General features: G+C 43.9%; 1 protein-coding gene across 2 annotated transcripts in view; it reads right to left on the reverse strand.

Annotated features, from left to right (window-relative positions):
* Positions 1–6,208: 6,208 nt before the first annotated feature.
* The window catches only part of mon2 (MON2 homolog, regulator of endosome-to-Golgi trafficking), a 33,411-nt gene continuing 25,341 nt past the window's right edge, over positions 6,209–14,278 (reverse strand). The window contains exons 26-35 of one of the 2 annotated variants that reach the window (XM_079162544.1): positions 13,423–14,060; positions 12,615–12,758; positions 11,746–11,763; positions 11,097–11,225; positions 9,615–9,805; positions 9,472–9,532; positions 9,270–9,393; positions 8,791–8,998; positions 7,546–7,628; positions 6,209–7,093 (exon numbers count right to left, since the gene is read on the reverse strand). In XM_079162544.1, the coding sequence (XP_079018670.1) occupies positions 6,930–7,093; positions 7,546–7,628; positions 8,791–8,998; positions 9,270–9,393; positions 9,472–9,532; positions 9,615–9,805; positions 11,097–11,225; positions 11,746–11,763; positions 12,615–12,758; positions 13,423–14,060 (1,760 nt within the window). In that variant the 3' untranslated portion in view covers positions 6,209–6,929. The remainder of the gene's footprint in view (positions 7,094–7,545; positions 7,629–8,790; positions 8,999–9,269; positions 9,394–9,471; positions 9,533–9,614; positions 9,806–11,096; positions 11,226–11,745; positions 11,764–12,614; positions 12,759–13,422; positions 14,061–14,278) is intronic. The other variant, XM_079162545.1, reaches the window with a different exon arrangement.

Here is a 14,278-nt window from a genome sequence, read left to right on the forward strand (position 1 = left end):
CCCATTCTTATGAATATAAGGGGCCTCTGAAGAGGATTGCTCTGATTTTGAATGTGTCATTTTAGAGCAGGTATGAATAACACTATCAGTGCAGACAATTAAATGTACAACACGTGTGTGTCTGCAATCAATATTGTTCCCTGATTCATTGGTTTTCCACATTTTAGTTTGTTTAGTTGTAGTTTTCAGCTTCGACTCATTGTGGCAAATATAACATCTTAACTGCTGTGCGAGTGGCTGAAGCTGGTGAAACATGGAACAGAGTGACTTAATTTAAATGTATAAATGTAAATAATGTTTTCAGTGGAAACTTCTCCTCTTTCTTTTGCTGTAAGCGATGTACATCTTACTGAAACAAAAGACGTAATTTGCACTGTTTTGGAAACCAAGGAACAGTGTAAAAAATGGTTTAAATGCTCACTTTTCTGCTCTATTAAAAAAACGTTACCTTTTTTTCCACATTACTCTGCTGTGTTATTGAGAATGTATAGTGTACTCACTGTATAGTAGACAGAAACAAACCGATACAAGATTGATCCTGGCCCAACAACAGCAAAATTCCTAAACCCAAAGTCACGGCCTGCCTGCACTGTGTTAAACTACTACTTAGATTTATTTAAATCCTGTATAATCAGATTTGACGGTCAATTCCAAAAGGGAATGTACGTCTTAAAGGAAATTATGTAGGAATTGTGAGTGCCAGACATGCTGGCAAACTCCCTTAGACTTAAGTAACTGTATAGAATAAGACCATCACCACTGACAAACTGTGTCAAGTGAGCCCCACCGCTACACGATGAAGGGTATCAGTTCGCAGAATAGCCTGACGGAGGATTTCACGGTGGAGGCTGCTGTGAGCGGCGTAATCGGACACTGAAGCACACACACGGTGATGAAAGACGACTTGAAAAGTGCACAAGATGTGCGTCCGTATTTCAACTGGTCTTTCCTTTCAACGCCTCCGTGAAAGGTTCCGTACACGATAGCGTATCGGAGCATATCCAGTGTCACGGCTCTCAACGTGGAGGCGGCTGAGCCAGTGGCTAGGAGCTAACGGTGCAAACAACGGCAACAGTGCTGACAGAACTAACGGTGTTTTTTTTTGTGAAACTTTAAGTGCAATACCTTCATGATACCAAATACCTGAGATCAAAGATGTAAATGAAGTCACAGGATAAAGCTTTCAGAGTTCATGACACAACGGAGGTATGAAAAAGTACGTCTATGGGTTGTGAGTAGTAAAAATAAAAGATTTCTTTTTTTTTTTGGCACCAGACAACTTACATGATACCAAACACAAATGTTTTTGTGTGAAACAGCAGGATTCCTGTGTTTTGTTTGCTTTTTCACAGCAGACATTTCTTTATGTCATAGTAAGAAAAGCTGAGGTGTTGCACATTAATGATGGCTCTGTTATATTCAAGTGTCCCAGAAAGCTGTGGCAGTGTGCCCGTGACCCAGCGTGCAGACAATGAAGCAGCTATATGGAGTTCAGCCCGGCATTAATGTAAATATTCACACCTGTGCTTCGATAGGTCAACATGTCTGACCTAATGGAAGATCCTTTTGTTTCTCTTACTCATCGCAAACCACACACCAAGGCATATAAAACTGGGATCATGACAGCTGAAGCATAGATAAAAACTTACTTTTTTATGCGGAGGAAGTTGGGGAGATTAACTTTCAAGTAGTCCACACACATCATAGTTGTATCAGTGAGCTCAATCAGTGAGACTGTTTGCACCTGAGAGGCACGGCTGCACAATACAACTTAATATGTGCAGGCATGACTGAATTTTAGGATAATAAACACGATTCTGTGGCTTTTCCCATTCATATTACCAAATTATTTGTTGTATTTTCACCCCTTTAGTTGATCAATTATCTTCTATCTATTTATTTTTCTTATTAATATTTTGCCTTTTTCTTGAATCTAGACACAGAGTTAATGCTCTGAGAGCCAGGAAAGATTTATGGACCACCCAATGTCTATGACAATTGTAAACAATCACTTCTATAACTGGCTTGATCTCCTATTCAGGAAGAGTATGATTGCATCACACAAACACACATTTATGGATGCATTTCCATACTAAAGACAGTCATACAGTGCTGTCGTGGGAGTCTCACACTCCTGGGTTCCTCTGCAGGAGCTGAAGGGGCCATCTGGTCCTCACAGGCCAGCGCTGCATCCTCCTCCAGTCCGGCCAGCTCTGATCAGGCACCCCACTCCTACTCTCCACACGTGTGTGTGTGTGGTCCAGATTGCATGACGGCAATGATGACAGTCATTCCTGTGGGCGGCTGGTTTTTCCAAGGTTACAGCACTCCCCCCCCCCCCCCCCCCCCCCGTGGATGGATCTGAGGGAGATGCTGAGTGGGCTTGCAGCGAGATACTCATCTCTTGTGCTGGAAAAAGGTGAGGCGCTGCTGTAGGCCACAGCCTTCAAGCCTCCTTTCATTGAAAAGATACTATTCTTTATATTGATTTTAGCTTTTTCTTCAAGGATTTTTCTCTCAATATTTTTTTCAGAACTTAGAATAAAATAAATTAAATCAAATTATTTGCAGGATAATTTCCTGTCAACCACTTAGTCGTTTCAGCTATATTTGTGAAAAACACATTTATTTGATTTTGAATCAAAAATGATTGAAAAAATAAAGAAAGAAAATGTTAATTTAAAATTTTCTCCGAGCCCAAGATGGCACCTCCACATGCCGAACATTTGGAGGTTACAGACATTTTATATTTTCACTGTTTTCCTTGTGTTTTATAGACCAAGCTATTGATTAATTATTGGAGAAAATCATTTGCAGATTACTCGATAATTTAAATAGTTAGTTGAACCCCTATTCAAAATGCTATTCAAACAAAAGGGAACCAGCAAACTCATTTGAGAGGCAGAAACAACATTTTTTTTTTGGTTTCACATGATTATTACTGCAAAATTGTTGGCAAATTATTTTGCCGTTCAACTCATTTAATCGTTTAACTCATTTAATCAACTAAATATGTTTTCAGAACTAATTTTACTCCAGCATGTTGGATTACAGAGGCAGCGTGTGACGAGGAATTAAAGGCTCGACCGTCCAGTCAGGGTGCGGCTGCTTCAGCGGTGCAGCTGTGATAACCATCTGAGCGGGCATTTTTCCACAGGGGGCTCGAATTAACCGCTTTAGGGCTTCGGCTGCCTGAAGTATGATTTATCTGCGGCCCGGCTCAAACGAGAGCTCTGACACAAGATGGATGAGGACGAGGGCTGCATCTGAGCTGCTCACTGGCCCGCAGACCGGCTCTCTTTACAGACATATGATGAATGATGTTTTGGGAGGCTGGATTACATGTCTTAAACGAGACAGACTCTTATTTGAATACATGTGATGCAGACCTGTAGGACAGCAACTCAACAGGGATAACCACAAGTCTCATGTGTGTGTGTTTAGGTCGTACGCTTCTTCTGCAAAAGACAAGCACTGCTTTCCAACCTCAGTGTGGAGTAGAATTTATTGTTTGATATCAGCACAGATGCTGGTGGGCAGAGCTGTGGCCCAAGATTCATAACTCATGCCTAACACACTATCAAGTGTGAACTCATAAATAATTCATCGGGTGTCTTCTCTGGAGGTCAAACGCAGGATTCAATCTTCAGTCAGTCAGTCAGTCATCGAGTGAGCAGCGAGCTCTCTTCTGGGCTGTGGGGGTCTGACTCTGAAGTCAAGACTGCACCCCCCCCACGAACGGTTTCATCAACCCGGGCTGCCTGGCTCCTGCAGCCAATCAAAGCTCATTCCGGTCTCCACCCCCACCCCACCATCACGAGACCCCTGGCTGCCCATGCTATGTGATACAGAGCAACCAGATGCTGTTGGGCCGCAGAGGGGAGGATTTCAAAAGGTTAACCCTCAACGCACGACCCACATAGGCGCTGCACTCGCAGACCTCTGTGAGGATGCTGCTGCTAAAACCCCTGTGGGGGTGGGGTGGGGGGGTCATGTGGTGCGCCTGTCTGCGCACACCACAGAGTTCAAATACACACACACACACACACACACCATCCAGATTTAGCATAATCAGATTATTACTAGGGCAGTGCCAACAGCCCTGCACAGATTTATGGCTGAGCTCTGCCCTGCATAGATGAGGCGTTCAGGTGCAGCACGCGCTATCTGCTCCAGTGTCTGGTGGTATGCAGCATTATCAACAAAGGACGTCGGGGGGGGGAGCCACGAAGCCAGCTTGTGTGCATCAGAGCAGATGTATTGTGGGATACCTCTGTGGGCAGCGGGAGCCACGTCACAGCGACAGTGCCGTTGACCTACATGCTTTCTACACAGCCCACTCCGCCCGAGGTGGTGGAAATGCAAATCCATACAAGATGTCGACTTCCTCGTGCATTTAAAAAAAAAAAAAAGAAAAAGAAAATATGCATACAAATTACATAAACTTGCATGTCGGATATCCTGCTAATACATGCAAGCTCTCTGCTCCATCCTGCACACACAAAAAAGAAGGAATAATAGTACCAATTAAAATCAAACGCATGTCAATGAGTCAAATATCACACCGTACAATTAAAACTGCATACAAAAAGTGATTTTTTTTTTCCTCCTCCTCAATCAATCTCTATTTTATTGGACGAAACACACGATACAGATCTAAAAAAATGCAACAATGCAAGCACGAGCTATTTCATGTTTAAAAGCAGTACATTACAGCGTTTAAATATAACACGGGGGCTAGCTGCAACAACAGCGGCGTGCATTACCTGTTAAGACCGTAAAACAGCGTTGGGAGCAGGGCTTTTTTTTTTCTTCTTCTCCTTCCTCGGCTGAAGTGGAGGAACCAGCACTAGCAAGGCAGTAGCTTGCGCAGTCATCTCCATAGCGGGCAGTGTCACAACCCAACCAACAGCACAAACTACTACCTCAGCCAGTGCGTGGTCAAAAGCGCCAGACGGGAGACGAAAAACGAAGAGCATGAGCGAAAAAAAGACAAAGAAAATGTACATATTGTATGTCGTAAAGCTGAAGCAATGCACCGTCTCGACTACACAGCGCCATTCCTACACAGCCGGAGACGGTCCGTCCTCGTCCGCGCCGCTCCTCGTTCTGTGCAGAAATAAGAGGGGAAACCCCGCCCAAGCAGACCTGCTCCCTCCGCTCTCTCGCTCGCTCTCTCGCTCGCTCTCCCTCTCCCCCTCCTCCTCCTCCTCCTCCTCCTTCTCCAAACCACAAAACGGCCCGTTCCCCTCGCATGACCCACTGGATGATGTGAGACTTGGTGCTCGGGGAGCTCCAGGGGACATTTGAGAGCGAGCCGAAGCTGTTATTTCGTGTTTAGACTACTGAGCACAACATGTTAAGAGTAAAAAAAAATAAAGAAAAGGTGTTTTCTATTCGTGAGAGTTCCCTGTTGTCAGCTATAACCCCACCTACTGTACAGATAAACCACTTGTAAAGTACAAGGGACACAAACACTTCAACTCTAGACAACTCTCAACACCAGAATTAAAAAAATGACCTTTATTAAAGGTAACTTACTAAAAAATGTCCCACAACTTTGGATAAAATCTGACCAGAAAATACAAATATGTTATACTTCTGTAATACCACATTCTAATACACTATTCATATGTTATATTACTATTATATCAGTGTTCATTAAATAGCTATGGTTGACAATATTTTAGTTTTAACGCATTTGAGACATAAATCAAAAGTGTGGGCCTCATTACAATATGGTAATTATATTGTAAAATATTAAAATGCAGCTAAATTCATTAGAAAAACGTGAGATTCCAGGTGTCCTGTGCAGTTTTAAATGAATTTCACGGTGTAAAACTGGCTTGTTTTTCCAAGGCCTTTACACACCGGAGGCGTTATTTAATTTGCATGACACAATCATTTTTTTTAACTGTAGTTTTTGTCATGAATAGCCTTCTTTTACACAAAACACAGGATTAATTAACCAAACCAGAGCTGCTCATTGTTGGAACAGTGGAAAGTCCAACCAAGATGTGTTTGGCAAGTTTCTTTTTGTTTCCGTCCAGATTGAATGCCGTGTTTAATGATGATTTAACAAGGCAATCAGTCTTAGTTCGGTGTAAAGTTCATTTTGTCTATTTGTCAAATTGGTGCAATGCATCCTGGTACATGTAGGCACAGCCGGCACCGCCCCGCAGCAGGAAGGATCAGCTTTCTCAGTCAATAAAGCACGCAGAAGGGAATTTATTTCTTCAGTGGACTACATTTACCATCAGCAATGATTGGACATCCACATAAAAAAAAAGAAAAAGGTGGCCAATGTTCCCTTTGCCATGCATTGTAACGGAGCACACCCAGAGCACAGAGATGACCATAGAACTGTTCCATTTATTGTATACAGACAAGTACATCCCTCCTCAGATGGCTGGCTAAAGATGACATGGAATGTTACAGCGAGATTTGTTTTCTTGCATAAAATCCTCACCGTTGAAAATGTTGCAAAAGTCTAAGTGTTAATTTTTTAAGATCATCAAAGCCCAGTTTTTTTTTTTTCTTTTGCATTTTTTTTTGTTTCGTTAATTACATCATCAACACTGTCACCACACACTGTACATCGACTCGGCCTCGTCAGGGGAGGAAAAACACACTAAACCCAGAGGCAACACTGCAATTTTAACACAAGAGTGCAGTCAGTCAGTACGAGGATGGAAGGGACAGATGCGTAATCAGCTCACATGAGAAGCATACGATGATGCGTATGAGGGTCGTGGTCTGAGCGGATCCCGTTCACCGCGGGGGGGCTTCATGTCACCGTAGAGGGGGGGAGGGGGAGGGGGGCTCACATGGAGTTCATGTCCGTGCACTTGTGAAGCACGTTGGGGGTCGAAAAAGACACATTCAAGATTTCTTCATTATAAAAAACAAACAAATTTGAGTGAGCCTGGTCAGGACTCTCCATTCTGGACTCTGGAGACGGGTGGCTGCATAAAGTCTTTAAAGGGCCCCAGGGCCTCCTTCAGGGCCGAGCTCACCTCGGGCGAGGAGCACGTGATGCACTCTACCAGCGTGGGGTACAGGGCGATCACTTGAGCCCACGTGTTGCCATCCACTGCAGACGGTAAACAAAAGAGTCGCAGAGGGAGATGAAATACAGAAGGAGGATTGGGGATTGGAGGGAGAAGGGAAGAGGAGAATGTGAATTGTGATAGAAAGCTATCAAAGAAATCATTGCCTTCATAAAATCCCCACGGGCGCATGAAAATGAGTTTTTGCAAACATCTTGAAGGGCACTTCAAAAACGTAATTGTAGAACGTCTGACTTCAATCTATTGCGGCGAGAAAAAAATCTTTATTTCTTGTAATTGACCTTGCTGGAAACGTAAACAGTTCCTCCCAGATTGGAGATTAAACTCATTTGAAAAATGGTCCCAACTGTGCTCTGACACATTTATCTGAAATGAATAGATGATAGCTTTATGGTGGCATTGTTGTATTTTTCCCCCCATCGTGTCCCCCCTTTTTCCAAGATCTATTTAATCCGTGACACAGTTTGGTACTCACCATTCTCTGGCTGTGTCTTTTTAAGCGAGTCCATCAAAGTGCTGATAGCTTTCAAGACAAAGATTATCTCAGTCACTTGTTGCCTGAAACGAAGAAAAAACAAACGTATTTGGCTACAAAGACTTTTACAATACAGAAAACATGTACAGTTCAAGGACGGGTTAAAAGAAAAAACAGGGAGATGAGAGGTGTTGAATGAAAGATGTTTGATGAATAAGTTACATTTTAACAACAAACACGCCAACACAGACAGAAATCAACATCAACATGTCTTATACTATATGTCCGTGATAATGCAAGATATTGATCTATGACAAGAACAGCGAAAGAACCAGAAAAAATGTTGCTCAAAAGATTAAATATGATTAATTAGGAGATCAAGACTCAATATGCATTTAAATCACTATGAATAGGTTTACAGAGAGGTATAGATATACAGTATATGTGGTAGAACCACAAGAAATAATATTTGTATCTAACAAATCAATTTATTATATACAATTAGCTTTATTTGTTCCCCCACATTCACCGATCCTCTCATTCAGAAGACTATATTTTCCCTTTGTCAAAAAACCGGCAGCCATTACCCACAATGCAACTCTGCCTCAGACAGTTACGGTCGGAGATTCCTCTTCACATCTAACACGGATTTGTAAAATGTTACCAATTTGAGTGTGAAACCATTTCTCACTTTTTGCATCTTCATTGTACATGTTCTAATAACGCAATCCATGATCCTATTATTCCTTAGTTTTCAATATGTCATGGTTTATAAATGTAGTTCGTTTGAATTCTAGCAACCTTCCATTTGCTTTCCATGTGTATTTTCTAATTATCCTATTTTGTCTGAATCCCCCCATCCACCATCCCTTTGCCATTTTCTGTGCTAATGGTGCAATATCCCCTTGGGTGTCATTTAACTGCCATCGAGTATTAAAGGGAGGAATGAAGTGTTACAGCCAACCCTAAAATGTGGTGCCAGTGTGTAAAACGGAATAAGTACCGTGGTTTTGTGTTTACAAAAGAGGAGAGGAGAAATGATGGATGCACAGCTTGAGCTGGGGTGGTCTTTGTTTTGCATTGCTAAATAGCTCAGTGGTAAAATAATGGCACTAACAAAAAACAGAGTTTGACGCGGAATTGCTGATGAGGACATATGTCTAAAAACTCAGACATTTTTTTTTTTTTTTTTTGCCAAAGCGAGTGCACCATGTGTTTTATTTCGCGGTGTATAGTGGGGCGTACCTGGGCAGGGGGCAGCGTCCGCTCAGCCTCTCGTCCTCTACGTAGCGCCGGAGAACATCCTGGGATCTCTTGAGGAGCACAGAGAGCGCCATACGAGAGATGTAGCCCTCCTGCGGGGTGGACACCTTGTTGCTGAAGGAAAACTGCAGCAGCGTCTCAAAGCATACCTTAGAAAAGTCCTCCCTCATCCGCACATCGATCTCTGCCTCTGAAGAAGAAAGCCCTTTACACGTGAGACATTCTGCCCTCCAGAGTGATTTACAAATGAGTGGACAGACGGGGATTTACTGTCTTGCTGAACGCATGAAGAGTTTGACATGAGGCATTGTTTGTGCTGAGACACAGGGAGGGCTTTAGCAACAATCCCCTAATGGTTACAGAGTGATTCCAGCACTTGGCCACCTCGATGTCCCAGCGGAAATACAAGTAAACAACGCAGCTGACGCCAAATTATTTCAGCCGCCAAAAGTACATCTTACCTGTGAACGAGGCAGACTGCGAGTGAATGGATCCTCTGTTGAGCATAGTCATGATCTGGCCAACAAAGTCTTTGGGGATGAAATTGGCAAACGGTAAAATCTCTGTGCTGATCAGCTGGACCACCTAAAATAGAGAGGACACAACGCTGATATCGGCTCCCACACAAAAGCCACAGTGATGGGACTGGAAACAAGTATCTACCTCAACATCTACGGCTTCATTCTTCTGGAATTCCTGGATGGACACGTTATCGGGAGGTGTGCTATAAGAGAAAAGGCACAGAAACAATGAGCTTGGTACTCAGTACTTCCAAATTGTGCATACTCAGTTTTAAGATTCTGTACCTTTTGGTAAAAAGAAAGTCTTCAAAGGCATTGGCCAGCTCTGGCCACATAGTGTCGAACTTTCCAGACGAGGCGTGCTGGCGTGCCACCGGCAGTCCGATAGAGAGCACCTTGAGCAGGGACGACACGGCGAGCTTCCAGGTGCTCTCAGATGGACAGGAGTACTTCAAACCCAAGGGCATTCGCAAAGTCTAGAGGGTGAAGGCAAAAACAAAGGAGGATGTGGCAGAAACAATACATCATGAGGCTGAAATACAAAGACTTCAAGGTAAACATCTATTCAACTAACTGCAGTAGCCTGAATCCCCTTCTTCTCTTTTACACTGACATGTGGAGAGACTTTAAATCTCAGAGGAGACATCAAAGCAGTCATGTCAAGACGTAGCAATAGTAACAAGTAATAGACCATCATTTGAGAGAACAGCAGGGTTCCCCAATGCAGTACTGCCTTCTTGTTTTGGAGACCAACAAAAGACTGGGGGCCAGATTTAGATCTGTCCAAAGGGAACCTTCATAGTAGCTCTTTGGCAAATTAACTCTCTTTAGTTTGTAGTTTCTTATAAAGCAGACTACGGGAAAAGAGCAGTTAAACAGGTGTCAGAAACCAGATTAAAAAAAAAAAGCCATTATCGGTGGCAGCTTTAGGAAGTGAAGGCTTTCTGTGACCTGCACTAACAGAATCTCCTGGTTGTTGACAGAGCGCGTTGAAAAAAGGCTGCTGCTGCTATCGGGCACCGCACTTCATGTTTGCTTCAAGATTTAAATCCTTGAGCTTAATACCATCATGTCAGGGAGACAAGTGAAGTGGAAGTTGAAAGCAAACAGAATTAAGATTTCAGAATATACCACATACATTTTATACACAAAGCATCTCCTGGACTTGTTTTTATAAATATATATACATCAATCATCTTGGAAAGTAACTCACATACATTCCTCTATTGGGTGCCAGAACATGTAATACTCTCTCTTTTAAGATATTTTCATCCATTGCTAATCCAAAAATATTGATTATAGCAGCTTGAAGAGAAAATCAACAGTGATGCCAAAGTCGGAGCTTAGCCTTAGTCAGCAAATGGAAAACACCTGCTGTGACATCATTGATCGGGTTCGCGTGCCAGAAGTTCAACTCGCTTCGAGGTTTCATCACACAGATAGCAGTGCAGCGGCAATTGCCTCGTGTGACTCTTTGTTAGCGTATTCTTAAAACCTTCTCACAACATCACACCACACTTTATGACTGCATATGGTTCAGCAATAACTGGTGCTCAACAGGCAGCCAGTAGAAAGTATAACGACAGAACACTTAAGTCCTTATTGCCCTTAAAAAGTGATAAGAAAAACCAAACTTTAGAGGTGATTTGATATTGCTATATACAAACCTTTACTTCTGACTGTTATTGAATTACAGTCTTGGAAAAAAACAAATTCCCAAAACTCTACTATTTCCGTGACCACGAGTACCAATCGTGGTGAAAATACCTTGATTATGTTCTGCAGAACTTTCTCGTTGATGACAGCTTTGTGGCACGCTGTTTTATGGTACAGGTCCACCATCACCTCCAAGGAGCGCTCCGCAAAGGGCACATAGTTTAAGGCAACCCATTCCGCCTGCGGGGGCGACACGACAACAGGAGTGGATATTAGTCAAACAAATCTTAAAAGCATCACAGAGCCACAATGAAAGCAGTTTTTAAAGGCACACTTTGTATAAGTAGTAACACGCACATTTATTTTAAAGTTACAGTGACTATTAGTCTGCTTCAAGTTTTGTTAGAACCACAGCGGAGATGTTTCAGCCAAACAAAAGACTTGATGCTACAAAGTGTGTCTTTAAGGAATATAAACAGAATCAAACACGTGTGCATATGGACGTCACCAAAAACACAAATAAATCAACTGATAATGGAACTGCACAGGGACTGTGCACACAGAGGCATAACCACCAGTTAGTGGCAGGCAGAGAAGAAAGAAGGGGGGGGGGGGGGGGGGGGAGAGCATGGAGTGAGGAGACGCAGATGAGATGCGAGAGCCTGCCGTGCGGCGTGATGTACCGCAGAGGGTAGGACCTCACCATTCAGAACAGCTTAGTCAAACTATAGAGGGGGCTGGAGTAGATGACGGAACTCACCGGTGCAAAGAGCTGGATCTAAAATGGTAATCCAGTGAGTAGTCCCAAGAAACAGAATGAGAGAAGATCGCAATTAAACTGGTGTTTCAATTGTATCCCATTTGCAGTGGCAGGTTGGCTATAAATGAGATTCAATGAGCAGGACTGGTTTAGGGGGAGGTAACATTCCTAGCACCAAAAGCCAACAAGGCAATAAAGACCAACCCTGACATCTGTTTGGCTGGGTGGATGTAGTTTGACATTCTCACTTACACAACTTATAAGTGTCCGATTCCGATAGTCTAGACTCCTCATGCAGGACTAAACAGCCAGGCAGGAATTCAGACATGAAATGTGTTGCGCTAACATTTCTTAGCATGACTGTACCAGCCTGCCGGATCGAGACCACTCTCAAGACACCTGCCGAATTTTGTAACTTTCCGCAACCACCATGAGTAATAAAGACACTGACATCAGAACACTGTTGAGAAAAGACTCCCCTGCTTGTGGGTTTATAAGTGAAGTGGACTACGTATGTGCGCTGGGAATCTGAACTGTGTCTGAACTGAAAAGAGGAGAGATATTTCTCTGGCGAGCTGCCAGCAGGAGGAAGCGTGAGGGAGGGAATATTTGGAAAAGAATGGCTTGGGGCTACTGATGGGGGTCCAGAAGAACCTGTCAATCTCATGAAGGGGCCGTGATCGGGGCGTCATAAGGACTAGACTGAAGGAGGGAGGGGAGGGGCTTCATGAACTTGCTGAAAATGGCTGAAGAGAGAAGGGCAAACGAATAACAAGTGCACACCGTTCAACGCGTTAATGAAACAAACCGTAAAAAGACAGAAAAATGAAAACCAAAGCAGTTCGACAGCCAATTCTATTTCCCCCTACCTGGTTGTATTTGGCATTGGCCACGTGTTTGGTTTCCATCCGGCCGTACTGAGGAGGCTTGCAGGAGAACTCCACGAAGAGTAGCAGCTGTTCAAAGATGGCCGGGTACATGACCTGCAGGTTCTCCGGGCCCACGCAGATGGCCTGCAGCAGGGAGGGAAGGGAGGAACAAACACTGCTGACATCCACCACGGGTACTGCGTATTGCATAATTTAACAGACTGACACATTGTTTCCTGGACTGAGTTGACTCAAAATAGGAAGAAATGACTTTTGGTTGACAGGGAGACTAAAGGGCTCTGCTTCTCTCATAGCAGAGAGGTCTGGGGATGCTGTATCAAGTCTGCTGATTCTACTTTCTCAAATGGGAGAATTTATTTATTTCTGTTGTATATTATTTGAATTTTTCTTTTTAAACAAGCAATTTGAAGACATCTTAAAGACTATACATCAGAACAATCAAAGATACAAAATAATCTTTACTTGCAGCCAGTTTTGGGCTATATTTAGGCTCAACACTGGAATAAAGCATCAGGGCTGCTCCCACATAATCTTGCGATTTTCGAGAGGAAAACTACTTGGCTCTTTTAAGGTTATTTGTGTGAAGTCAACATATAGACTGTGAATTTGGGGAGAGAGGAGGATGACGACATGCAACAAAGACCTCCCTGCTGGATTCAAACTGGAACATCATCATCTGAGACTCCTAGGTCAACACGACACCTCACTTGGCTCTAAGCTATTTTCAATGGTACATAATGTCTAACACATGTTCTCTTTTGGTACCAGTATATTTTGCTTTGCCCACCTTCTGCAAAACATCCAGCGCGGTGAGCACAGCTTCCTGCAGGCTGGTGAGCACCGCCTCAGTGTAGGAGGGGAGGATAAAGGGCGAGGCATCGCTGCTGATGGGCACGGACACGGCCCCGTGGAGGATGACCCCCAGCTTCTTCAGATCCTCCATGCTGAAGTTGGCTTTTATGTGCTGGTAGAGCGCGGGGAAAATCTGGATCAACGCCGTGAGGAAGGGCTGGCTGGGGATGAAGGAGAACTTCTCTGTCGGGCCACTAGGGGGTCTTGTGCTGTCTGTTCCTGTTCGGTACCAGGTGTTCCACGCTGACCACCATAACGCCGAGTCCTCCAAGGCCGACTCCTCCCCCGGGGGAGGGGCCTGCAGCTCGGCGCCGTTGTATCGCGTCAGCCGCTCAACCAGTGAATCGGAGCGCACCAGGGGTCTGCCAGGGCCGGACGCTGAGAGGGGGTCAATGAGCACTGGGGGGACGCCCATAGCGGCGAATGAGTCACCTACTGAGTCTCTAACAGGCGTAACGATCTGTAGGATCTCCTGAAAGCTCTTCAGGGCCGCCAGGGAGACCTCGTTGTTTTTGCTGAGAGCGGCTGACTGAATGTGGTTGAGCAGCACCTCCCAGGCCTCGAAGAAATCACCTGCAGATACACAGGACAACGACGGGGGGGGCACATTTTGTCAATAGGAATATGAAATACGTTCACCCTCAGAGGAACGTACTGTGATATTATACTGCCAGAAACAGTTATAAATTATATCTCGGCTGCATGTAGAAAGAGGTCTAATGTGTTGTATATTATGAGTCACCTCTTGTAATTTGGCACTGGCTAAAATGTTAAGAGGGATGAGTGCAGTT

Source organism: Pholis gunnellus (genome assembly GCF_910591455.1).
Source record: "Pholis gunnellus genome assembly, chromosome: 7".
Classification (NCBI taxonomy): domain Eukaryota; kingdom Metazoa; phylum Chordata; class Actinopteri; order Perciformes; family Pholidae; genus Pholis; species Pholis gunnellus.